The 27,657-nt window shown below is 39.4% G+C and overlaps 1 protein-coding gene and 1 non-coding gene across 2 annotated transcripts; one reads left to right on the top strand and one right to left on the bottom strand.

Annotated features, from left to right (window-relative positions):
• Positions 1–25,940, top strand: YWHAG (tyrosine 3-monooxygenase/tryptophan 5-monooxygenase activation protein gamma). Its single transcript, XM_054589758.1, has 2 exons — positions 1–301; positions 22,566–25,940. Exons 1-2 carry the CDS (start codon positions 215–217, stop codon positions 23,220–23,222), a joined length of 744 nt encoding a protein of 247 aa, XP_054445733.1. The 5' UTR covers positions 1–214; the 3' UTR covers positions 23,223–25,940.
• Positions 14,865–15,012, bottom strand: LOC129083995 (small nucleolar RNA SNORA16B/SNORA16A family). The gene has a single exon (XR_008530558.1). It is a non-coding gene; the product is annotated as a small nucleolar RNA SNORA16B/SNORA16A family (small nucleolar RNA).
• Positions 25,941–27,657: the final 1,717 nt, after the last annotated feature.

Below are 27,657 nucleotides of genomic sequence, written 5' to 3'. Positions count from 1 at the left end.
TTGTCCTCTCGCAGCACGCACGGCAGCCGCAGCCGTCTCACTCCCTATCCCGCGGTTGCAACTCCAGCCGCAGGCTTCGCGCCCTCGTCGTCTCTTCAGTTGCTCGCTTCGTGGGTCGGTCCCTCCGACACACGGGCTCCCGCCGTGCCGCAGCTGTCTTCCGAGCCTTCAGGCCTACCAGGTTTTCTCGCTCGGCCCGACTCAGCCTGCGAAGATGGTGGACCGCGAGCAACTGGTGCAGAAAGCCCGGCTGGCCGAGCAGGCGGAACGCTACGACGACATGGCCGCGGCCATGAAGAACGTGAGTTTCTCTACCCCTCCCCCCTCCCACAACGCCAGCCTGTTCTCAGACGCGAGCCTTCGCTGGGACAACCAGGGGACTAGTCGCCTGTCGCGACTGCAGGGTTGGCCGCCACTCCTTGCTCACTGAGGGGACAGGGAGGGTCCCAGTAGCGAATGGGGCCCCGGGTTGTGACGCGGCCTCTCCCCGAGAGTCCCTCGGGGCCAGCGGCGCTGCCTCCGAGGCCCTCCCTGGCCCTAGGGTTGGGGCGGAGTCTTGCTGGACTAGTCTCAGAAGCGGGGTCTCTGGCCCCACGTCTCCGGGAATGCTGGGGACCTGAGCCGGGAGCCGTGCGCATCCTTTGTGCCCCACTTCCCCTCCTCCCAGCCTTGGTGTGGGGGCGGGGGACCGCATGGATGCGGTTCCTCTTTCTCTCCCTGGTGTCTGGGCGGCGCCTTTCCCATTCACTCAGCATGTCTCCCGGTTTCCTAACCCCCCCTCCCCAAATCTTCCCCGCTGCCTTTACTGACAGATCCTGTAGAACCTCCCTGGAAAAAATGTAGGCTTCACTGAAAACCTGGGCAAAATCGAAAGCTTCCTCACCTTTTTCTTAACAAAAGGCTTCTCGTTCTCCATTCCCCAAAGCAAATCCTCGTGCTTTAAGGAACGTTGGTTTCTCGCTGGCGTTTCCATTGATCGTTCTCAACATGTCATCTCCATTTTTTCCTAATGTTTTGTATTGAAAGGGTAGGTATTGTCTTTAAAATAAAGGTTGTGAATTTACCTGACTGGTTCAATTTGTGACATGCTGTTTGTTTTTAAAATACAGGCACACATCTGTTGAAATTCCTAATAAGTTGGAAAAAGGTTCTCTAATCTGTTATTGCAAACAAAGCGGTGGTGGGAGGCAGTATCAAGTCATTCCAGAAGATTCTGCATTTGTCATATTGCAGAGAGCATAGAGGAGGTGGAGGCTGGGAGGAGTTATTTTAAAGGGGAAAAAGTCTTAAAAAAATTTTTTTTTGTTAGATACATCGGAGGCTTAAAAATAAAAGCTAGCGCATCCTCATGCTGATGGAAAGGGAATACTGCTCTCCAGTTGTCTGCAGATTCCGCCTGTATTGCACCATTTTGTCAGTAACTCTGAATTTATTTAATGGGCTGTTAACCAGTTTGATATTAGAGGAGGGGGAAGTATTGAACATTATTAAATGAAACATGGAAAATCCAATTAATGGTTTGGGTCTTCCATTATCTTAACATTTAACTTACTGCCTTATGTAACAAAGCATCTCCAGTGTGAAGTGGATTTAGGAGTGTACCTTGCATGTTAAATCTTTTTAATGAAGTGGTACAAGCATTACAGGTTACTGAACAACTTTATAAGTTCAGAAAAGATGATAATATTGATGCTTTTATATTTAAGTCAGCAACATAAAGAGATTTTTTAAAAATCTTGTTAGAGATGAGAATTGGTTCTGAGATTGGGAGGACCATTGAATTAATATATTGCCACAGTTGCTATCCTAAAACATACTAAAGCTGAAATGGTACAGATTGCACTCTTAATAACGTAGGTTCATGTTATTTAGATTCTTATAATTTTTTCATATTTCAAGTTTCATAGAAAAGCGAGTGACCTCGCGCCCATATCCATAGCAATCCAGTGATGTCACACACAATGACACAGAGGCTGCAATGCACCTAAGGGCTGGTAGGGAGTATGCAAATGGCATTTGTCCAAGGGAATGCAGAAATTAGCAGATAAGCCAGGTGGAATTGAGCACTTCATCTTTCACCATATAAGGATTGGTGCAGAAAATAAGAATTTTATTTACCCATAGACATTCAAGTCAGTGACCTCTACAGATGCCTATTCATTTTGCTATTTCTGGTGTTCTCAGAAGAGTGTATAAGATACATTTGTAATTTTAAACATTCATCTCGCCATTAAAATCGGGCAGTGATGGAATAAAGATAGAAATTTTAAACAAAAATATATTTTGTGACTATAGTGCAGAGACAGGCAGTATATTTGGGTTTATTGCATATTATTAATTGGCAGTTTATAATAAAAACATTTTAAAAATTATGCCTTCCTAATGAATTATTTTCAGTAAATGTTAGGGAATGAGAATCTGTTACAAAACTCTAGGTTCGGATTTGGGAAACTTCTCTTTTGCTGTATTTATGCTTCTGCTCCTTAATGGAATTTGGAAGAAAGAACAGTTTGTAAAGTAAAGCAGACCTTTTTTCAAATCTGTTTACTGTGATTTTTGAGGAAGTAGATTTACCTTGAATCTCAGATTACCTTTACAGATTTTTCTCATCTGTAAAATGGGTCAGTAGCCTAACTTGAGTTGTGAGGATTAAATAAATGCAGTAGGTACTCAAAACTGTTTATAAAACTTTGTAGTCTTGTAAAAGTCATCTCATCACAGAATTTGGAAAATACTGAAAGATAACAAAGAAAATAGTCTCACGTGTTAGGATTAAATTCATTTGCACTTAATGAAATTATTCTAGTAATAACACTTTTGGGACCTGTGCACGGTAGTAGTTGCAGGTGGGTAACCAGAGTAGAAACTAGGCATAGTTTTGAAAAGGAGGAAAGTGGGAAGTTTATTTTAAGACAATGTGTAGTCCTGCATTTAAGGAGAGAGTGAATACCTAGATGTTTCCTACTTGTTAGACAATACTGTCTTGTCCTTTGGATTTTAATGCCTCCTGAGAAGTTAATATTCTAAGTAGGCTATCGGTACTTGCCTAGAGTTGGGGGTGGAGAAAAAGTTTCTGGGCTACTAATTTTGTTGAAGTCACTGGGTTAAGCAGTTTAACTAAGGTGTGTGTTGCGGGCGGGGGGGGGCATTGGTGGCAAAAGGCTATCTTAATTATATTTTAAAAGTCTTCTAGTAGAATCAATATACTTTAAAATTCTTACTATCTGAAATCTGTTTTTCCTACTAGCTCTTCCAGGAGGCTAGATCAATAAGCCATTATCGCTAATGGAGTAATGACACCTCCGTAGACTCTTGAGAGGTGGAGTTCTGCCAGCCATTATTCTAAGTCATGTGGTTTCAGTTCTCTTCTTTGGGGTGGAAAGAATACACATAACTTTGCTTTTTATGTGTTACCCTTCACAATAACTGAAATAACTGCCTTTTCTAATTAAAAAATTATATTGAGATAAGATGCTGCTAAATGTACATCCTCATTAATCCTTTGGATTAACTGCTGACCCTGGGGAGGATTTCATCCCTTAGTACTTGGAGGAACCCTTATTTATTTATTACACCAAATTCTAAATAATTAAAGAATGGAGAAAATGATTGTGCTTTTATTATGGCGAAAGTCACATAACGAAGCATTTTTAAGTGTACAGTTCAGTAGCATTTAGTGTATTCATAATATTGTATAACCATCACCTCTCGTTGAAAAAATATCTTTAAAAAGTGATGATGATTTTGCTATAGCTGGCTCGATTTCAAAAACATGACTGATTTAGGGATATGTCAATAATGAAGTGCCCGCAACAACAAAGCCAAAGGTAATCAGTATCCCTTTGTCTTTGTTTTCTGATGTCTGAATCTTTTCAGTGTAAGTTTTAAAAAGAGACTTAGCTAGGTTTATAGTTACACTTTTTAAAAAAGTTGTAGAACTTAAAAACCATATGATGCTTACCCAAATAAATAAGAATAACTTACCTGAAATCACAGCAAACTATTATCTATTCGGAGATCATGGAAATTTTGCTGGTGTTCTTACGACTTCTTTTCCACCCCAAGGCACACTTTATTATAAATGATTTCCCTGCTCTGTGGCAGCAACCCCCTAATGAACACTGTGCAGTACTGAGAGTAGTGAGCGATTCAAGCGTGGGATTCTTAACTGATGGGATACCTGTAAATAAGATGTTAAATATGTTGTTTTGATGATTCTGTGGCTGCCAGAAGCTTCTCATCCTCGTATCACTAGCCCTTTTTATCGGGCAGGACATTTTTCTGTATTTCTACCAGTTTTCATGGGATGTGAAAGAAAAGCAAGGGCTACTTTATACATTTAATAGTCAAGAGGAGAAAAAAATCACTCAACTGCTGTCTTTTGTCTTATTTCCCAAGCTCTTAGTCTTTGTCCTTAGTGTTTGCCCAGACATTGAAACTATAATTATTGGGGGGGGGGGGGATATATTTGTTGTCTTTTTAGGCTACCAGTACCAGCTGCTTTATGGCCTTTCATAATCATTGTCCTCTTATCTTCCCCAAATTCCATTTTAGGCATCAGCTGTCATTTTGGTTTACTATCAAGCCATATCTTTCTTTAAATTGGCACTTGGAGAGATCTTTGAAATTTTGATTTTACTAATTTATGAATTTGAATAGTTAAGAAAATAGTAACATGAAAAGTAATCAACAAAAATTACTGAAAGAAAGCTTAATTTTAAGGTAAATGGTTAAATAACTGGTTTGTTCCCATTGATTTCGCAGAAACAATAAATAGTGTAAATCTTAAAGACTTTGCATGAGTTGTTTTTTTCCCCTTCCTTTTTAAAAAACTGTTGAAGTCTAAGCCAAATTTTCATCAGCCTTAAAGTTGTAAGGAAGTGTCCCACAGAGGTAGATTTTTCTTTACCAGAGTCGAATACTGTTAATGTGCCACAAAGCATTAGTTGGGTTGTGAATTGGTAAATAAAAATGAGAGTGTTCTTACATATATAGATTTTTAAAAATTTTATATTTGAATTATAGTTTATATTTAATACTACTTTGTATTAGTTTCAGGGGTATAGCATAGTGGTTAGACAATAATACTTTACAGAGTTCCCCCCAATATTTCCAGTACCCACCAGGTACCATAGTTAAAACAGTACCATTGAGTATATTTCCTATGCTGTACTTTATTTACATCTTCAACATATATTGATACTTTTTTTTTTAAACACATATAAAAAATTTGCAAATAAACTCTCATTGGTCTTACTTTCTTAATCTTGGAGCAGAGCGATGTCTTATTTTTTGGAGAAAACTAAAGCCAGATTTAGTAGGTAGGGCCTAGGTTTGGTGACCTTTCTTAATAATTCTGTTACTAGAACAGGGGTGTCAGAGCTGGGAATATGACAGTGACAGCAATGGGCAGCTGAACACGTAATGACAGTAGTAGCTCAAAAGGAATCCCTTATCCACCCTCCCCCGCAGCTGAGTGTGAAGAGCAGCTGCAGTGGTATAGAGAAGTGAGAAAGCTAAGAGGTAGCCAGAGGAAGGTTACCCTTTAAAAATGGAGGTTTTCAAAGAGCTCATTGAAATTTTATTAGCTTTCTGAAAGGAGTTATGAATATGGTAATTAAGCCAACTGTATTTAAATAACCTAGACCTAGGAAACAAAATTGCCTATGATGCCAGTACTCTAAGGATGCAGAAATAACCTTACTTTTTTAAGACTGAATTGTTTTACTTCAGTACCATTCAGTTCAATTCAGTGCTCCTTCTGTAGCAGTCTGACACTAAATAGTGAATGAGTATGTCTTTGCAGTGGAGGCCAGCATGGATAGTAGTCGTGCAAACAATCCCATATTCCCTGCCAGTATACTTTCACATGGGGCCTGCCCGGTATGGGTAGATTATGGTGGGTAGTTGTTATTTTCAAATCATATTCCAGTCTTCACATATGAACTACATCTGGTCTTTTCTAACTACATTTGTGCAGTAGAAATAGAAACTTTAAACTTCAGCTCTGGCTGGTGTGGCTCAGTTAGTTGGAGTATTGTCCTGTAAACTGAAAGGTTGTGGGTTTGGTCCATGTCAGGGCATGTGCTAGAGACAACCAGTCAATCTCACTCTCACATGGATGTTTCTTTCCCTCTCTCTCCCTTCGCCTCTCAAAAAAGAAAGAAAAAAAAAAAAGGCCTTAAGCACTAGATTTTTATTCTAGGCTGAAAATGACCCAATCCAGAAGGGCAAGGAGAACTAACAGGATAGAAAAATAGGAACAATAGTAAAGCATTCTGAAACAAGCAAAACCAGTGGGAACAAGTGTTATCACCGTAATTCCTCATGGAGGGGTATTTTCTACATGTTTAGGCTTGCTTTTACCTTTCCTTTTTCCCTTGACATTATTTTAAGGGTATTTTCTCCTGTCATTAGTATTTTCAGTGGCAGGATAATCCTGTGGATGTTTCATAATTTAGTTATTTTTTATTTCACATGTAGGCTGTTTTCAAATTTATAAATAACAATGCCATGAACGTCTTTGTGGCTAAAGCTTCCAACACAGTTTATATATTAGTACAGCGACCCAAAATGAAATTGGTGAAAGAATAGCTAAGAAAAATTTTTAAGGATCTTGAAACCATCGCTAGTACTACGTGTGATTTCTTAAAAGTTCTGGAAAATGTAACTTCGGATAGGTATTACATACACATGGTTCAAAATTCAAGAATACCCTACTGCTTCCTATCAAGAAAAATAAAATGAGGTTGGAACGTGGGAAAGCTTGACTGCTACCTTATTTGTGACAGATCTCCCTTATTCTGCTTTCTTGTGGTTGGAATGATTGCCTTAAAATTAATATGGAAACTTTCAAATATATGCAAAATACAAGAATGGTATAATATTCCCTCTTGTAGCCAGCTCCATCATTTCTCAGCACATTGGCCAAATTGTATCTATATACACGCTCCTACTCTTATAGCCACATTGGGATTTACCATTTTGGAGCATGGAACTAAATTTTTATAGAACTAAATTTACCCGTTTGCCACAAATACTCAGAATGACAACAAGATCTCTACATTCAATTTGGCAACCTCAAAGTGCAGTTTCTTGCTGAAAGTATTTAATCCAGATGGCAGATAATTTAATGTTTTCTTAATTTTTAAGAGTGCTTAAGTTGACATCCAAGTGCTTTTCACCCCTCAGCTTTTACTCTCAGGAGGGGGTTAGTTGAAAGGTTGGGTGGGTCAGTAGCGCAGAGAGGAAAGATTCTGTGGTGTCTAGGTTACAAGAATAGAGTTCTGTCATTATGTTACATCAGTATGTTCTTGCTTTTTTTCTGCCCCCGCCTTTTTTTAAAGGGTAATGTGGGTAGATTCTTTTGTCAGTTCTAGCTTTTGTCACTAATCTGATAGAAAAGCTAAAACCCAATGATTTGTTAAGGATAATGTAAATAAACTTTTGCTTTTGTTTGGCTTTGCTGCTTGCCGAGAATTTTTTTTTTTTTTTTTACCCCTCACCTGAGGACACTTACTCATTGGTTTTAGAGAGAGAAGCATTGTTAGGCTGCTGCCCTTGGGCTCCCCCCCTCCCCCATGTGCCCAGACCTGGGATGGAAACCAGAACTCAGGCATGTGTCCTGCTTGGGAATCAAACCTTTTGGTTATGGGTTGGTGCTCCAACCAACCCCTAGGCAGGGTGCTGAAGCAGTTTTTTAAAAAATCACTTTGCCTTAATGTCAGTGTATTACTCAGGAGGGATATATGTATAGATAACTATTAAGTATACATACCAGCTGTCTGGGGGTTTGAACCCATGCTCAGAATAAAGAAGTTGACCAATGTAATGATACCAGTAGTTTAGATGGGTATTCTGCCATTTTGTTTGTTTATTTTACCATTTGAAGGTCCTGCAGGTAAAGACTTCAGGTTTTTTTAAGACTTCGAGTTTGGGAAGTTGATTCATTTATTGGGGAAGGAAGGTAAACAATATAGTAAACTTGAGCTTAGTAATGGATTGAATTTTAAAACTTGGATACAGTGTATTTCTGTTGATATTATTTTGTAAAAATTTTATTTTTTTAAGTGGGGGAGAGAGAAACACTGATTTGTTGTTCCACTTACTCATGCACTCATTTGTTGATTCTTGTATGTGCCCTGACTGGGGATGGAACCCACAGCCTTGGTGAATGAAACAGAAGGATGCTGTAACCAAAAGAGCTACCCAACTAGGGCGTGATATTATTTATTTAGAACTATGTCTTAATATATAGATTCTCAGAAATCCAGAATGAATTATAACTAGTTCTTATTTTGGATATATAGTATGTTTACATTGTGAGCATGTCTTTTTCTCTGTTCATAAGCTGGCTGGCTATATATATAGACACATTTATAGGTTATATGTATATATGTATTTTCAATAAATGATGGCTAAAGGCTGTATCTTTTGTTAAAATCGAGTCAGTATCATTATTTATTGTGCTGTTGCAGCATAGCATTGCTCTGACCACAATGGAAAACATTTTTTAGTATGACTTTTTTTACATCTGTTCTGTAGATTTCTGAACTGATTAAAATCTTTTTTGGGAGGAGAAAAGATGATAAGTTACATACTCAGATAAAATATTGCAATATAGTCTGACATTTATTGTCACTTGGGAAAGGTCTTTATATACTTTTTTCCCACTTAATTTCACAAAAGTTATAGAAAATTATATTTCCATGTTACAGGTGGAAATATTTTAAGTAATTTGCATAAGGCTTTAGCTAAGAGTATTTTTTTCCTAAACCTAAGGCTCTTTTAAAAGTTTTCAGAGGTCAAAGGTAATTGTATAAAAGGATACTGGTGATCTTTTAACTATTATCTCATTGATTTATTTTCATTAAGTTTAGTAAATGTTCCATTGGTTGCAGAAGCATTAAAAGTCTACTACATATTTAATATCTTTTCATTTAGTTGTTCTTGAGAGGGTCATCACATAGTCTAGGTTAAAATACAGAACACATTTCCTTTAGAATAGTACTAAGGTGTATTACTCAATATTAGTGTAATTTCCTTTCTTTTAGAAGACATTTCATCCCTTGATTATGGAATTTTTAAATATCACTTAACAAAAGAGATTTCAGATTTTTAACATGAGGAAGTAAGTAATGTAGCTTTGCTGTTGGAGTCTTGGACGTATTTCCAGGAGGTGAAAGAATGCCACTCAAAACTGAATGAAAGAATATACCTTACTTAAATGGAAAGAAGCTGTGACCTTTTGTACATAAAAAATAATGTTCTTGTGTGGAAACATGTTTTGAGGGGATTTGGGCGAAGATCAAGGAAGAAAAAAGATGCTAATTTGAATATTTTGGAGATGGTCTAGGCAGGTGGAAGGAGTAAATGATACTGATCCAAAATCAAAAAGGGAAGATACAATTGTGAAGAAGGATTATTGAACATTTATGGGAATACTTATTCCACACATAAAAATGGAAGTGAGATCATTGCTGTGGAATTAGAGAAGGACTTTGACATCACACTCTGGGCATCAGAGGAGATTTCCTAGAGGAAGTGATGCCAGAGCAATCTTGTGGGGAAGGGGGTGGCATGAGGAGACAGAAAGAGGTTGGAGGAAGGAATGTCCAGACAGGAAATACCATGCTTAGCTTTGAGATGTACAAGGAGCAGAATCTATTGCATGATTCATAATTCACTATTGGCTACACTCAGGGAGTACTGCAGTAGTGCGCACTTGAGGGACTATTAGGAAATGAGTCTAAATAGGTAAATGGGTGAGTGCATGAAGGGCCCTGGGGAGTTTGGCGGGGGTTGTTTTGTTTTGTTTTGTTTTGTTTTGTTTTAATCCTCATCTGAGGGCATGCCTATTGATTTTAGAGCGAAGGGAAGGAAGGGGGAGAAACGGTGTGAGAGAGAAGCATTCATCGGTTGCCTCTCATATGTGCCCTGACCTGGGATCCAACCTGCAACCTGGGTATGTGCTGTGGACTGGAATCAAACCTGTGACCTCTCCATTTATGGGACAACACTCTAACCAACTGAACTGTATTGACCAGCGAGAGTTTGTGTTATTTTTAAGCTGTGAGGTGTCATTGAGGGATTTTAAATAGAGCAGAATCATAATCTGATTTTTGGTCTGGAGAGATGATTGTCAGCAGTGTGGAAATTGAATAAGAGCAGAATGACGGAAGGAGACTTATTAGTATTGTAGGGGTCTAGTTGGAGACATGAATACTGGAAAAGATAAATTAAGTTGTAGGCATGCTGAATTTGAGGAAATAATTTCAAGTGGAAGTAATCAGAGACATAGTTTCATGTTAATAAATGAAAAGTGTTTAGGACAGTGTCTGGCAGAGTGTAAGCAGTCAGTGCTACTTACTATTCAGTAAACAAATATTTACTTAAAACTCACTAATGGCCAGGCTCTAGTCTAAAATCGGAAATATATAATATCCCTGACATTCTAAAGGGAATCTTCTATATATTCATGATGGTTAAAACCAGGCGTAGGAAGATGACCTAGGGAAAAGGAGAGTTGAAGTCAAAATCTGAAACTCTGGGGAGTAGCACATTAGTAGTAACTGGAATGAGAAATAAAAAACTAAGAGTAGATATATGTGCAGAAAACCAGGAAAGAATGCTAACAAAAATTAAGCAGTATTCCTTTAAGATAAGATAATATTGGGTATGTGAAATAGGACATTTGAAGACTTTTTTTAAGAGTGGTCACAGTGGTAATGGGATGAGATGTGAAAGAATGTTAAAGAAATGGTAACGTACAGTAAATTCTCAATATGTCAATAGGCTCTGCAGCTTTGATATGAGGTATAATGAAAGCAGTCTTTCAGTAGGCTGATATAAACAAGAGCTAAGTTACTACAGTATTTCATCAAAGTTACAATGAAACATTCAGGGACCTACTGTATAGACTTATTTACAGAAACTTAATTTTGGAAGGAAATAAGATGAGATGAGATTAAAAGGGGTCATTTATCTTAATCATGTAATTGGAGTATACGAGGTCTGTCCTGAAAAAGTAGAGCAATTGTTAATACAATGAGAACTGTTTGGGTGACATCAGTGTAACCTGGCAGCCGAGGAGAGTGGAATGGAGTGCACACACGTGAACAGTGACAACTTTACTAGTCAGTGGGGGTGGTAGATACCGTTGAGTGAGCATGTGTAGGGTGTGGCTGTCTTGTTCAAAATGATTGAGCGAGTAGAGCAAGGAATCTGCATCAGATTCTGCATTAAGCTTGAACATTCCTTATGTGGAAACTATTCAGATGATTCAGAAGGCCGCAGCTCTGGGCAGCTGGTGATTGGCAGCTTCATCACAACAGCGCACCCACTCATATATCACATCGCATGCAGAGTTTTTTGATGAAACCTTAAGTCACCCAGGTGATTCAGCCCCTCTATAGCCCAAGTTTGAGACCCTGTGGCTTCTGGCTTTTCCCAAAACAAATCACCTTTGAAAGATTTCAGACTGTTGGTGAAATTCAGGAAACTATGACAGGGCATCTGATGGCAATTGGGAGAACGGTGTGAGGTCCCAAGGTGCCTACTTTGAAGGGGACTGAGGCTCATTGTCCTGTGTACAATGTTTCCTGTTTCTTGTATCTTCAGTAAATGTTTCTGTTTTTCATAGTGCATGGTTGGATACTTTCTGGACATACCTCACATGTTGATGGGAAAGAACAGGAGAAGGAAAAATACAGGAAAGAGAATGATTGGTGGGAATATGTTGGGAGGGGAGAAACATCTTGTTTGGCATACTGGATTGTTTCTACTTTTTGGCTGTTGCTGGTAACACTCATGTACAAGTTTGTGTGTGGACATTATGTTTTCATTTCTCGTGTATGCTTAGGAGTGGAGTTGCTGAGTAGTGGTAACTCAACTTTTGGAGGAATATGGTGCTTCAGTTGTTAACCTGGAGAAATAGATAAATATGGATCCCATGCAGTGTTGTATGTTTAAGGACTAGAGCTGCTCAGTAGAGTATTTTATTTAAAAATTGTTTGATTTTTTTTTTTTTAATAAAACCTTTTTCTGCTTTTTGAGAACAGTTGCATAGTGGAGAGCATGTGGGATTCTGAGCCATCAGATTTCGGTTCCGTTCTTTGGTTCTGAGTCTTAATTTTCTTAACTTTAAAATGGAAATGACAGTACTAAATCATAAAGGGCTAATTGGAGGGTCAAAGAGAAATCACAATTTGGTAAAAAAAACAAAAAAACCCCACCCATTTCTGATACTACAAAAGTTATTTAGAAAAATACAGACTAGTTGAGTAGTTGACTATATCAGCCCTAATGTTTACAAAGATATAATGAGAGATTTTTATACAACCAAAATAAGTTTTTTTTTAATTGATGGAGGTGGGGGTGGTAAGCATAAAACAACAGATGTGGGTTTGATTTAGTTTACACCAATAAATTTGCTTATAAAAGTACTGGCTTTGGGCTTTTTAAAAAAACTTGGTTTTCAAAATAGGCTTTACACTTTTAATTGTAGATACAATTAACGGCAAATTATGGAGGGGGTTTGTTTGAATAGGTACTAGTGGTAACAGGTAGGTAACAAGTCAAAAGTTCAGCCTTCTCAGCCTTGACTGCCTTTCAGCCACTCAGTTTTCAGACCCTTCTAGGAACACACTGATAATGTGCAAATACAGAGTGGGGCAAATTTAGGTTCACAGTTCACATGGAAAGTAATAAATAATATAAAGAGTAAACTGTTTCGTTTATTCAAAACTGAACCTGCTTTTGCCTCACCCTGTTTTGTTGGGGGTTTTTTTGTTAAGATTTTGCTTGTTTTTTAGAGTGGAGGGAAGGGAGGGAGAAAGCGGGCGAGAAACATCACTGAGAGAGCAGCATTGATGGATTGCCTCTCATATGCCCCCAGCTAGCGACCTGGCCCGTAACCCAGGCATGTGCCCTGACAGGAATTGAATTGGCGACCTTTCCGTTCGCAAGCCGGCATCCAGCCCACTGAGCCACGTCAGCCAGGGCCCTGCCCAGTGTTTTTTTGATTACTATCTAGAATTCTGTTAGATGGTGTATCGTAATTTAAGTATCTCCCATCAAAGATCATTTGGTGGTTCCAGACCTCAACTGTTACAAATAATGTAGTCAATCAGTTTCTAGAAAGAAACTGCAGCGTCAGAAGGTTTTTGAGCATTTGTGTTTTTGATAATCTTTTCCAAATTGCCCTCTATAAATTTATAGTGTCCAAGAGTGGATGAGAGTGCTGTTCACCCACACTGTCTCCGTCACAGTGAGTCATCAGACTTCTAAGTTTTGCCAGTTGGATATTTATAAGGACTGAGATTGGGTACTCTGCATATATTTTTCTTTCAGCTGTCTGTTCCTTTTGACCATTTTTTAAATTATTGGTTGACCTTACATTACTTTTAGGAGGTCTTTTTGCAAGAAATTAGTCCTTTTTCTGTGATGTGCTGCAGTGTTCACGTCGTCAGAGGCTCTGCATGGGCAAAAAAGCACAGGGTTTGAAGGCAGAGGGCCCAAGTTTGTGTCCTTGTGCCATTGTGTGTTAATGGTGCGAACTTGGTGAAAAAATTATTTTATTTCTTTGCATCACTGTAGAATAGTTGTGAAAAGGACATAAGACTTGGTGGTATCAGGAAAACATAGGTGCTCCGCCAGTCTCATGTCTGAGACCTTGGCTATGGCCCTGAATATGCCATGGAAGTTTCATGACTCTTCTAGGATGTCCCTCTTTCCTGCAGCGTTTTTTCCTTCTGCATTTTTTATCCAGGGTGACTGCTGCTGGTTTTTAAAAACCCAGCTGAAGCTGTTTCTTTGTAATGAAAATATTGTCTAAGCTTTCCAGGCAGAGTTTTGCTACCTTTAAGAATACCTCTGTGATTGGTATTTTAATGTAAATAAGCTTGAGTTTCCTTCTCCTGTAATATTGTAATAGTCTATCTTCAGTGCAGCGTAACACATGCTGGTGGATGTTCAACGAATGCTTGATGAATTATAAGAAATGGCCTTTAAAAAATTATAAGAAGTATAAGAAAAGCCCTGGCCAGTATGGCTCAGTTGGTTGGGCGGTGTCCTGCAAACAAAAAAAATTGCTGGTTCAATTCCTGGTCATGGCACATCCTGGGTTGCGGGCCTTGTGCTCTGCCCTCATTGGGGTGCTTGCAGAAGGCAACCAATCTTTGTTTCCCTCTCACATCTGTGTTCCTCTCCTTCTCCCTCCCTTACCCTATCTCTAAAATAAAATTATAAAAAAAAGAATTTGAAAGAAAGAAGTGGCCTTTAGGTATATTTTTCTTGTGTCATCAGACCTTATGGGATGTGCTATATCAACTTTTCTAGAATGCATATGTGTTGGAGGTTCCCAAAACTATCCCCCCAGGTTCAGTGATTTGCTAGGACTCAGCATAGAGTCTCAAAAGTGACTATGATTTATTAGAGTGGAAAGATACAAACCTAAATCAGCACAGGGAAAAGGTGCTTGGGGCAGATACCAGAGTAAACCGGACACAAGCTTTCAAGGGTTCGCTCTCAGTAGAGTCAGACAGGATATATGTCTGAAATGTTGTCTACCAAGGAAACTCTTAAGAGACTGCCCAAGGGTTTTATTGGGGCTGGTCACATAGGTACTTTCTGCCCAGCATATAACAAAATTCAAGATGCTTAGAATGAAAACTGGCAAAAAGCATAAACCACATTATTGACACAGTTTAGGGACAGTGAACCATTATTAATCTGAGAATGGTGGGAATCCTTCTAAAATCCAAGTTCTCAGACGCTAGCCAGAGGTCAACTTTGCAAGCAGTCTCGAGCCTTTGTTAACTCTATTCTTTTTTCTTTTTTATTTATTTTTATTTTTTTTCTGTAGAACCTGTCTTTTCCCAAAATGTTGCAGATCAGTTACAGCAAACAGAACGGGGACTATCAAGGAAAACTGTCACTCTTGGCTTCTTTTTGACTGCAGCAGCTGTGTGGACTTGTTAAATTCTTTTCTGCACAGCAAAGTTAAAGGCGCTTTACTCAGATATGAAAGATAAACAACCTCAGATTATTTTCAAAATTTTTAGTTATTTAGTAGATAGGTTGCCTCCGGACTGCATGATTAATTATATTCAAGCAGAACAGTGTCACATTTATTAGCAATGGCTTAGTCCACTGCCTACACAGTATATAGACACCACGTCCATTATGTGCACACTGATGCCCATTTCGTACCTTGTTATCTTACTACTTCTGTTTTTAGTATAGGGTGTTCATACATAGCAGTCACTGCATCTACCTTCATCTGCTTTTTGATGGCCTGTTGGCCCTTTCAGGTGATAATGTTCCAGACCTAGGAAGACCAAAAAATGTGTGAAGCATCTGATACTAGGTATGACATTTGTTTTTTGTTTTTAAATAGACTATCTGAAAAGAACGGTTTTAGATTGACAGTGAAATTGATTGGACAGCACAGCCTACTCCGCTATCGTCATCCAAGTGGTACATTTACAATCAGTGGCCCTATTTGACATGTCATTACCACCTCAGACTTCATAGTTTACATTAAGGTTCACTTGGTATTGTACATTTTAAGGATTTTGATAAGTTTATACTGACATGTATCATACACAGTAGTTTCATTGCCCAAAAAGTCCTTTTTTTCTGCCTATTCATTCCTCCTATCTTTTTTTTTTTTCGATGTTAACTTCAGGTCTTCAAGGAGATTTTCAGCTTTCTAAAATGTGTTTTATGATTATCACCATAACTATTATTTTGTAATACCTACACAAGATTCTGCAAGATAGAAATATATTTTAAATTAAGATTAATTTAACAAGATTAAATATTTGAAGTTGCACTCATTACCATTTAAGGTTCTTGATAGATGAGTTGAATTTGTGAATGACTTAGTGCTTTAAGACTTAAAGTCAGTCATCTAAATACCTTTCCAAGAATCCCAACAGTTGCTAATCTTAGAAAATTTATCTCTCAATTCTTAGGGAAGAACAGCTGACACTAATTGACTAATACCTAATTCTTTAGTAGCTGGGATTTGGGGAGGTCTGTTAAGAAATAGCACAATTTTCTAACCTTTTTACTCATATCTCTCTGTCTTCAACTCACTAAAAGAAATTTAACTTGAGTTTTCTAAGAGTTTAGAAGAGAGAAACAACAATTTTGTTTCTAAGCAAAACATAAAAGGCTGAGAGAGACAAGCTTTCCACATTTTCTAACACCCATAACAGTAAGTTTTGGGGACCATTCTGTATAACATTCTTATAATATAAACAAGTGACTGTTTTTGAAAAACATTACCTTCCTTCCCAAGTGATTCATATCTCACATCTTTCCACATTGAATAGTCATTCTATCTTAAATTTTTTTTGGACACTGGGAGGTTTTGCCCCCCACCACCCTTTAAAAAGTTATGTTTGGACCTTTAAAAGTAGTATGGTTGTGATCTGTATTTTAATGCAAAAGTTACAGATTAATTCTCATACAAGTTATTTTGAGCTTAAGGATTTTTTTAGAGTTCTGATATATGGGTTCTTTCTGTTTTGAGGGGGTTGTTTGTTCTCTTGTTTGTTTTTAAGAGAGAGGGGAAGGAGGTGAGAGAAAGAGGAAGGAGGTGAGAGAGAGAGAAACCTCAATTTGTTGTTCCACTAATTTATGTATTCATTAGCCAAATCTTCTATGTGCCCTGACTGAAGATCAAACCTGCAGCCTTGGCAGTGGGACAGTGCTCTAACCAGCTGAGCTTCCCGGCCAGGGCTTTCTGATGTAAGGTTTTTAGAGAAACCTTACTTTCCTTTGAGCAGACTTTTCAAAGTTAAAGGCTTTTCCCTCTTAGTTTCTCGGTGGCAGAGATCATTTGGGTATGTTTCAAATGTGGTTGAGTTCCTGTACCTAAAAGGTGATATTAGCATTTCATAATCTCCATGTTCCAGTTTGCTTGAGGCAATCAGACAAACTTTACCTGTGCAGGAATTGCTACCTTTGGGCTCTGCAGCCAAACTTTATTTGCAGTAGGAGAGCTCATGGTATGTATCATACTGGTGAGGTATTTGAGCTTTAAATAGTTGCTGGCTCTTGAAATAAGGACAACATGATTTAGGGGAAAGGCCAGGACTCTTATCTCAATGGGCTTAGGCATTCTGGCTTCTCTTTGCACGGGAGACAGTTACCTGGTTGTGCTAGAGACAGCTAGTTTTCTATATCTACACATTCAGTGAATATGGGCTAGAACCCTGTGGTATGGGAGCCCCAGGCCTACAGAGGCTTCGGCTTGTTTGAAAGCCTGTCTGGAGAATTTTTCTACCTATATGATACTAAAGTTTATGAAAAATAATGAAAGTAAGGTAGGTAAGGAAGTTTCAGCTTAGAGCACATGCTGAAATGGTAACGACACACTTGATACAGGAAGATAAGCCAGGAGATTATATAAGAAATTTAGATGCTTCCTAAGTGGGAATTGAAGGAAAATTATTCAGGGTATTCTCAAAAGTAATTGCTCACATTTCTGTAGCACTTTATTGTGACAAGAGCACTTTCTCTTTCGCATAACCTAACAATAACCTTAGAGGCAGAAGTCTCCACTTTACAGATAAGTAAACCAAGTCCCAGACAGGTGAAATGTTTTGCTCCCACTGTCACTTAGTAAATGCTGAGGCTTGGAAAAACCCCATCTCCTGGGATATTTGAATATTCAAAAGAAATCAAGAGGAATGACATTGGCCTGCAGGCTGAGTATAGTGTCTCTGAAGCTTAGAATATATAAAGAATTGGCTATGCGGTGATAAGCCTCTTTATTCAGGAGCAGTGGTGTTACCATAGGCGAGGTGATAAGGGAAGGCATGGAGCAAAAAGTACCTCTGTGCTGGTTTCCTCCTCCTCTGAAGTCCAGTATTCCTAATCCTGGTCTCTCACTTGGCAGTCACGAGCATTGAGGGCATGTCTGATAGAGGTACTTGTTCTCTAGCTTTATAGTGGAGAATCAGTAATGCATAGTGTACAGTTAACATAAGAAAAACGAATTAACTTCAGGAAATATTTGAGTGTATATTACTTGCTGGATAGTTGAAGATTCAAATTAGTAAGCAAAGCATGATCAAGTCATTCAAAGAATGAATTGCAGTAAACTAGTAAGTATGATTTGGTTTGTATTTTGGTTTAATAATTTCTGAGAGATATTATTTAAATTACACAACCAGTTTCACTAAACATAAATCTTTCCCACCCCATTCCCTTTAGAAAAGTGGAATACATACTGAGTGTAAATGATTCATACATAGAAAACAGTCTCTTGACATCCCAGCATGCCTCTCCCTGCTGTAGTTTAGCAGGTCTTTTTGTATTATATCCCCCCTACCTTTCAATCTGTGAGTAATATAAAGGAGGTGCTATGGTTGACCTACACAGGGAACAGTGAGGCCTCTAGAGAGTAGTCAGTTTAACTGGCTGGAAGGAGAGATGGGGAAGATTTCATAAGGGACATTAGTATTAACTTGGTTCTTGATAATTTTGTAAGTATTTTCCAGGCAGGAACACTGGAAAATATTCCAGGCAGGGGCAGAAGGACAAAGAACAGAAGTGTGAAGTTTTTGTTATTAACATGTTACAGCTGGAGCACAGGCACATGAGAGGGTGAGGCAAGGGAACCACCTACGCTGCTCTGAAATTTAGGAAATAGTGAATAATCTGGTGTTCCTTAAGTTGTGACTTAGCCGTTGACTTAGTATATATACCAGTTTAGATATGATAGTTGACAAAAATGTGACCTCAGAATAGGACTGAAAAGTAAGGGCTCTATCCTTGTAAAATTTTGTTTCACATGGTCGTCAGACACTTTTAATAGTATGGATGGCTCTGATAGCACAGAAATCAAGTTACATTAATTAAATGTAATGTCAATGACTTGATTTTTTTATGTTGGTTTTGTGTACAGCATAATGGTTAGACGTATTTAACTGAGGAAGTTATTCAACTTTGGTCAATTTAGTGCCCACCTGGCACCACACTTAATTACAATATTATTGACTCTATTCCCTGTGCTGCTCTTTACATCCCCATGACTGTCTTGTAACTAGTACCAGTTTGTACTTAATCCCATCACCATTTGCACTCAGCCCCTTAAATCCCCCTTCCATCTGGTAACCATTAGTTTGTTCCCTGTATCTATGAATTTGTTTCTGTTTTGGTTGTTCATTATATTTTATTTGTATTTCACTTAGCATAATACTCTCTAGTTCATCCATGTTGTCACAAGTCATAGTGTTTCATTCCTTTTTATGGCTGAGTAATATACTCCATTGTATATATTCACTGCATCTTTACCCATTCATCTGTTAATGGACACTAAGATTGCTTTCATATCTTGGCTATTGTATATGAAATGTCCTTAGTTGTTACAGCTTTCATTTTAAAATATACTTTGCCCAAAGTATTGCCACCAGCCTTTTTTCATTTCCATTTGCAAGAAATGCCTTTTTCCATCACTTTCCTTTCAGTCCCTATATGTGTCTTTCATTCTGAAGTGGGTCTCTTGTACGCAGTTCATGTATGGGTCTTGCTTTCTTTTCCATTCACCCACCCTATGTCTTGATTGGAGCATTTAATCCATTTACATTTAAAGTATTGAAAGGTATGTAGTTTTTGCCATTTTATTACTCATATTATCATTTTTCTTCTTGAAGAATTTTTTTAAACATTTCTTATAATACTGGTTTGGTGGTGATGAACTACTTCAGCTTTTTCTTGTCTAGGAAGCGCTTTATCTCTCCTTCAATTCTAGATGATAGCCTTGACTGGGTATAGTAATCTTGGTTGTTGGTCCTTGCCTTCCATCACTCTGAATGTTTCTTGCCAAGACCTTCCAGCCAGCGAAGTTTCTGTTGAGAAATCAGCTGACAGTCTTATGCGAGCTCCCTTGTACGAAATTAATCTGCTTTTCTCCTGCTACTTGAAGATTTTCTTTCTGTCTTTGGCCCTTGGTATTTTAATTATCATGTGTCTTGATGTGGGCTTCTTTGGGTTCACCTTGTTTGGGACACTTTGTACTTCTTGGACTTGTGTGTATATTTCCTTTGTCAGGGTAGGGAAGATTTCTGTCATTATTTATGCAAATGAGTTTATAATCCCTTCTTCTCCTTCTGTTACCTTCACAATGCAAATGCTGTTACTCTTGTTGTCCCAGAGGCTCCTTAAACTATCCTTTTTTAAAAAAAATTCTTCTTGATCTTCTGATTGGATGTTTCCCACTACCTTGTCTTCCAAACACTGATTCAGTTCTTTCCTTCATGTAGTACGTTGTTGATTCCATCTAATTTATTCTTCATTTAAGTTATTGTATTTATTTCTGACTAGTTCTTTTCAATGGTTTCTGTCTCTTTGTGTAAGTTCTCACTAAGTTCATCTCTTTTTCCACTAAGTGCACTGAGCATCCTTACAACCAGTTTTGAACTCTGTATTAGGTAGATTGCTTGCCTACATTTTGTTTAGTTCTTTTTCAGGAGTTTTGTTCTGTATCATTTGGAATATGTTTCTTTGTCTCCTCATTTTGGCTGCATCCCTGTGTTTGTTTCTAAGTATCAGGCAGATCTGCTACATCTACTAGTCTTGGCAGGGTGGTCTTATGTAGTAAGTGTGCTGTGGGCCCAGTGGCGGAATCTTCCTGTTCACCTGAACCGGGTGCTCCAGAGGTGCCCCTTGTGTGGGTTGTATTCTGTCCTCCTCTTGTAGTTGAGTCTTGTGATTTCCCTGTCAGTGGGATTGACCCTCAGGCTGACTGGCTGTGGGGACTGGCCATGACTGTAGCAGACGACCTGTTGTATAGGGACCAACTGCACAGAGTAGATTTTGCTTTGCAGGGCTGTGGTGTGGCTCTGGCCCCTGCCAAGTCAATCCTTTGGGTGTGTCATTTGTAGAGCAAACTGGGTGGTACTCTGGTCAGTCTGAAGCCAGCCAGGGGTGTTGGTTCTGGGGCCTTTTGGGAGGGATTCTGGTGCAGGCCAAGGTCAGCCATTGCCTGTGCCTGATCTGGGGCCACTGGTAGGAGCTACAGAGTGATCTATGGTTTGTAGCTCCCTGTGCTTGGGCATGGAGGTACCTGGGAGAGAAGCTATGCTGCAAACTGAGGCCAAATTCCACTAGAGGTAGGGGCCTTTCAGCAAGAGGTACAGGACACTCTGAGGCCAACTGCTGCCTGTTTGGGGTTTGTGGACCTTTGAGAGATTTTAGGAAAACGCGCAGCATAGTGCAGGGCCAGTAGCTTGTGAGGGGCAGCCTGTGAAAGGTTCTGGCTGGTGCGCAGGTTGGGTGAGGTGGGATCTCAAGTAATCACCAGGGTGAGGCCAGCGAGTAGTGTTAGCTAGTTTGATGGAGACTCATGTGGTGCTTACTTGGGAGGGCTCAACAAAGGGACAGTGCCACCTGCCAGCACTGTGTCCAGTTGCCCCTTTAATCCTGTGCCCTGAAGCCGGACGATTCAGTTCCTTCTCATGTGTCCCTGGTGCTTTTTGACCTGCTCCCCTAACACAGGTCGCAGAGTGAGCAAGTGTGTCAGCAGTAAGTCCATGCACAGGGATTCCAGCAACCCTTCACCTCACCTGGACTGAATCCCCACTGATTTTTACAGCCAGGTATTTTGGGGCTGGGGCCCCTCGCTCCTCAGGGAGGACCTCTGCAGCCAAGCTATCTTTCCAGATTCTTAAATGCAACAATTTAGTTGAATTCTGAGGTGGTCACGGGAGGAGGTGAGCTCGGCATTCATCTACTCTGCCATCTTGACCAAAGTTCTCAGTGTGCTATGGCCTTTGTTTTCTCAGGGCAACTGGTCTTTGTGATGATGAAGACCCTTTTAGAAATGCCTGTATTGAAAGAAACATCAATTCCTATTGGCCACCTCAGCCCAGAAGCACTTTGTGCATCTCTCCATTCTTTAGTATTGCTAATTGTATTCAGTCAAACACTATGAAATATATGTGTTCCCCAAATTACTAAAAATCTCAGTAGTGAGACTCAGTCGTATGCCCCTAGTTCTGACTACCTGAGGTTTGTAATTCATATGATCTTAACACGAACAGAAAAGCTTCCTTGGTTCTCAGTAGTCTGCTAGAGGTTGACTATATTCTTAGCCAGTACTCAAAATATTCTTACCCAGAAGGGATGGGACTGAAGTGTAGCAGACAAGGGAAGATTAGAAGGAAAGCTGTCATTCTTTTCTTAGGAAAACAGAATGGTATATAAGAGATGTATAAGCCATCTATACTAAAATCCCTAGGAACATGAGAGAACTGTTGACCTCTTGCAATTTAGATCAAAATTTGATATGTCATCTAATAGCTAGAGTTGATAGTTCTTTCATGGAACAGCTATGTGATAGGTATGTGTCGTTTTATGGGGGGAAGAAGGGGTTCAGGCACCATTGACCCAGCTGTGATCCACTCCCCCCCCCCCCCCCCCATATACTCACACTGCCTAACTTCTCTGTTAATCACTTTGATCAACTGGCAGATCTGTGTGTGTGCAAGTGGCATAAAGATATGATTAACCCAATTGAAACAACACTTCTATTCTTTTCCTCTTAATAGGTGACAGAGCTGAATGAGCCACTGTCCAATGAAGAAAGAAACCTCCTTTCTGTGGCCTACAAGAATGTAGTTGGGGCGCGCCGTTCTTCCTGGAGGGTCATTAGTAGCATTGAGCAGAAGACTTCTGCAGATGGTAATGAGAAGAAAATAGAGATGGTCCGTGCTTACCGCGAAAAAATAGAGAAGGAGTTGGAAGCAGTATGTCAGGATGTGCTGAGCCTGCTGGATAACTACCTGATCAAGAATTGCAGTGAGACCCAGTATGAGAGCAAAGTGTTTTACCTGAAGATGAAGGGGGACTATTACCGCTACCTGGCTGAAGTAGCCACTGGAGAGAAAAGGGCGACAGTCGTGGAATCATCTGAGAAGGCCTATAGCGAAGCCCATGAGATCAGCAAGGAGCACATGCAGCCTACTCACCCCATTAGATTAGGCCTGGCTCTTAACTACTCCGTTTTCTACTACGAGATCCAGAACGCCCCAGAGCAAGCATGCCACTTGGCCAAGACCGCCTTTGACGACGCCATTGCCGAGCTCGACACTCTCAATGAGGACTCCTACAAGGACTCCACTCTCATCATGCAGCTCCTCCGCGACAACCTAACGCTCTGGACAAGCGATCAGCAAGACGACGATGGTGGAGAAGGCAACAATTAAGGCCCCCCCAGGTGGACTGGCAGCGCACGCTGATGCTACTACTGCAGTCTTTATTTTTTTCCCATGAGTTGGGGGTCGGGTGGGGGAGGGAAAGGGAGGGATGACCTTCCTAGGGAGAAACCCACGACCTGTTCTGTCTTTGATCGCCTCTTTGACATTTTTGCCAAAATACCACTAGTGGAAAGTCAGGCTAGCTGTGCTGGTATTGGAATAGCAGCCTCACATCGGCATATGGACTGTTCTGTAGATTAATGCAAGTGGAGCTGTCTGTCTTTAATTTAACTTATTGCTAGATAATAGGATCTTAAGATGAAAAGAAAACTTCAATGGAATGGCCCTCATTCAATAAGTTCTGTGGTTCCAGTAAGGATTTTTATGTACATATGCTCTTGTCTTAATTTCTATCTCATGTGTTTTAGCTGTGCATTTTTTTCAGGGTGTACTCTACCAGACATGGAATAGTTTAAATCCCAAACTTGACAGACTCGGAACATAAGGTATATTTATCCTTATGGTTTAGGCCTTGCTAGTTTTCTGAAGTTTCTGATTAGTTGACAGTATTAACACTAAATTGCAGTTTACAGTATTTCTACATTACAGCCATATGTAACATCAAGCCATTGACTGTATTTTTCTTTTGCTAGTTATTTTGGCTTTACATCCTTATTCAGCCTTATCCAAGTTGATTCTCTCTCCTAGGCCAAAGGCTTGCCTGAGGAGCATCAAAGCTACTTTAGGTTTTGTTTAATAGGTGCTTGGCGGGTGGCTGTGGGGTTTTTGTCTTTCTTTCCTCTTAACTTAAATCCACCACAAAAATTATTAACCACTTTAATAGAAATGTTAAACACCACAAAAATAGAGAAAATTCAGGTCTGTATGTCATTTATTATATCGATATTTTCAGAGAAATCCTGATTTGTAAACTGCCATAGCTCCTTCCTCAGGGATTACGCTGCCATATCACTCCTCGCTTGAGTCTTCTCCACTGTACTATCCTGATGCCACTCAGTTGAGTGGAAAAGCTGTTGGGTTGCAGAAGCTGGTGTCATTTTGAGAAAGTTTGTGGTGCAGTGTGTGAAAATTCAGGTGCTAGAAGCCTACTGGTAGAAAAATCCAAAAGGAAGAGCTCTAGTCATAAACATTCTCTTCAATTTGAGGAGCCTTGTGAGTGTGTCAGTTTTTCCTCCCTGAAAACAACTTTTCCCAGCTAATTGTTAAAGGAAAATAAACTAAAATCATTATCAGGTAATACTTAAGTCCTGTTTGACCAAAACTTTTTCTATATATATATTTTTCTCTTTAACGAAAGCATAGAAATGAGAGGTTAGTTTCTCGTGCAGTTACTGCACATTTTAGAATTGAAGGAAACCACATTGCTATTTTCACAAATTTGTCTTCAGTTAGCCTTAGGTCCTTCATTCTCATTTTGGATAAATTTGTCTGAAAATAGGATCTGTTGCATGTGTAGCCTTTTTTTTAATAAGATCCGTTAACAGTGTGAACTCCCAAGATAGGTAATGACACCAGACTTGTTTTCTTTGTCTTATTAGGCAAGGAGAGGTATAAGTAATGATTGAGGAAAACTGACACTTGCTTTTTACTACTACCAAAACTGAGCTTAAAATTATGAAATGAATACATTTAACGGGGTCCAGGTTACTGTTAAGATAGAATGGTAATGATGCTCTGTAACATTGCACAGTTCACCCAGCATGACTTTCCTTAGACGGTCCCCTTCCTGTGCTAGCGCGAAAGTCCCAGTTAACCGAACCCTGCCAGGAGAACTAACAGAAGAAAGCTTTACAGCTTTTTTTGCCGTTACAGGGCCCTAAAGTCAATGCCATGGAAGGGAAAAGATTGGGGGGTGGGGGCTTTCCTTAATTTATCTTCATGTCCAGTGAGCAGTGTTGTGTCCTTGTAGCATTTGGAAATGATTTACTGGAATTACAAAACCTATATATTATTTTTTAAATTTCAGCTTTGGCTCTGGCTGCTTTTTAGAATAATGCAAGATAAAATCATACCTGAGGGCTAAAAATGAAGAGGGAATGGGACACTTGATATTTAAGCAGCTTGAATGGTTTCTTTTCTTTTATTTTTAAAGAAATGCACTTGCCTATGATACTGTCTCTCTGGTGAAATGATTACTCCTCCATTACTCTATTGATACAATATTGTGCATGCTAGTGTTGTATTTCTATACAGTAGCTTGAAATTTATTAACTTATACTGTAGGTGTTATGTATTCCTATGACAAAAAAAATCAAGTCTTCAAATTTTTTAAAGTTTTTTTAATTTAATTTTTCCTTTGGGGGTAAAGTTTGCTCTACCAAATAGTGATTGTAACAAATTGATCTGTTTTGGATGTTGCTATAGTGACATGCAGTTATATATTTTGTTTTTAAGGGGGGGGAGCAAAAGAAACACCAGTGTTAGCTTAATCTTAATGTCTGGTGTTTGTCATGGTGAAATTAAAACTATTACAGTGTAGGAGAACATTGAATATGTTCTCTGAATGAGCCTTTGTGCTTTTTGTCATGTTATGCAGTGAACTATTTTTAAGGTCTAATCAGTGATTATTTTTCCAACTCCGTGTTTCTCTAAGGAATTATTTCACACACGGACCATTCTTAGCAGTTTTCCTCAGTGATGGAATATCATGAATGTGAGTCATTATGTAGCTGTCGTACATTGAGCAAATAAACTTACAGATCTGATGTCAGTGCTGTATAGTTTTATTTATTGAGTTTAATTTTTCCTTTGCTGGGGCTTTTGAAGGTTTGATTGGTTGTGGGTGTTTTCTGCCCCTTCCCCACTCGAGGAATGAGGTTGGATTCAGGGGAAAGGGGGAAAGACAATATATATCAGAAAGCGCCTGTACCTGGAAATCAGACTTGGGTTTACTGACCTTGAACAAATCATTACAGCTTTTGGGCCTTCACTATTTCTCCTACAAAATGAGTGCCTTCAACTAGATCTTTGAAGGTCGTGTACAATATGTGAGAAGTGCAAAGATCTTAGTTTGAATCATGGCTCCTTTGGTCTTTGGACAAATAATTAAACTTCTGAGCTGTGGGGTGGGGTGGGGTGTAAATTTAGGTGAAAACCGGTCATGTGCCTGGTTTAGTATCTCTCAGATAGGTGCCCAGTATTGCTGGAGATCCCATTCATTATGTGTTAGATGAGATGGTTCTTTGTACTTACAGATGTTCATAAATATATTATCTTGGGTTTTGTTAGTCCTTCTGAGGTGGTCAGCAGCCATAGTTGGTGTGGGCTGACCTGTTGTTGGCTCTGGCAGCTGTCAGAATGTGTTTGCCACCTGAGTTGCATCCCTGGGTGTGTGGGGTGTTCTTCCACGAGGAGGGCTTTGTTCACAGGAAAGGGCCAGGGCAAAGGCTTTGCTCCTTCATCAGCTTGGGCATGCTCCAGCAAAGGGGGCGGGAGGGGGGCACTGGTTCACACAGTGGAGGAAGATGGGTTTTTTTTGAAGTGTCTGAAAAATTGTAATTCATATTTTAGGAATAACACTGTGTGTGACTAGGTTTTTGTGTAGGGAATAACTTTACCTATGAGTTCATCACACAGAACCACTCGGGGACAGCTGCTGCAAGCAGAGCTGTGAAAGTAGAAGTTACCAATGTGCTTAAGGTTGAGCGACTCAAGGATAATCCCATGTTGGAGCCCCTGTCTTTGGCCCTTCGGAGCTTTGCCTTCTAACACCAGGCTGCTTCCACTCAGCTAGGAGGCTCAAACTGAGCAGCAGCCAACATTCAGCCATGTTAACTGAGCTCTCTCAGTGTGGGAATTACTGAGGTTAGATGAATCAGACATCTCGCTAACAGGGAGGTCCAGATATAGGTGAGATCAGGAGAGTCAAGCTTATTGAAAGTAACAGGCTTGCCAAAGCTGGCCAGAAAGAAGGGGTTGCTCCTGGAAGTTGCTGTTTTTATACCCCTTGTTCTTTGTGTAACTCCCCATTACAAGTGCCTGGAATTTGACAGGAGACAAATTTGCTCAGAGGATTTCAACACTTTTTTTTTTTTTTTTAAGATAAAATGCTGTCTGTCTCATTTCCGTCCAGTTTTAAGAGTTCCTTAAGGTACTCAAACTTTTTCAGAATCTCAGCACCCCTTAACACATCTCTTAAATGCTTTTGTTTATGTGGGATGTATCCAAAACTGGAAACTAAAAATACTCATTTACTTAAAAATAATAGAAACAATAACTCATTATATGTTGATAATGTAATGAAAAGTAATTATTTTCCAAAATAAAAAGTAGTAATTAACATCATTAATTTACAGTTTTGCTGATGTCTCAGTGTAGCTCAGCTGGATACGTAGCTGCTGCTTCTGCATTCAATCTCATGTGCTACTTTGTTTGAGTTAAGTATTTTGGAGGGGGGGGGGGAATCTGCCATCACACCAGTAGG

Source organism: Pteronotus mesoamericanus, unplaced genomic scaffold (genome assembly GCF_021234165.1).
Source record: "Pteronotus mesoamericanus isolate MK-2021 breed Mesoamerican mustached bat unplaced genomic scaffold, CSHL_Meso_final scaffold_167, whole genome shotgun sequence".
Taxonomy (NCBI): Eukaryota; Metazoa; Chordata; class Mammalia; order Chiroptera; family Mormoopidae; genus Pteronotus; species Pteronotus mesoamericanus.
This window is presented reverse-complemented; position numbering and strand designations above follow the sequence as displayed.

What these genes read in the sequence shown, in the direction of transcription:
- YWHAG (XM_054589758.1), top strand. Translation starts at nt 215, where the DNA reads ATGGTGGACCGCGAGCAACTGGTGCAGAAAGCCCGGCTGGCCGAGCAG. An exon ending in TGGCCGCGGCCATGAAGAAC is followed by an intron (nt 302 to 22,565) that starts GTGAGTTTCTCT and finishes TCCTCTTAATAG; the next exon opens with GTGACAGAGCTGAATGAGCC.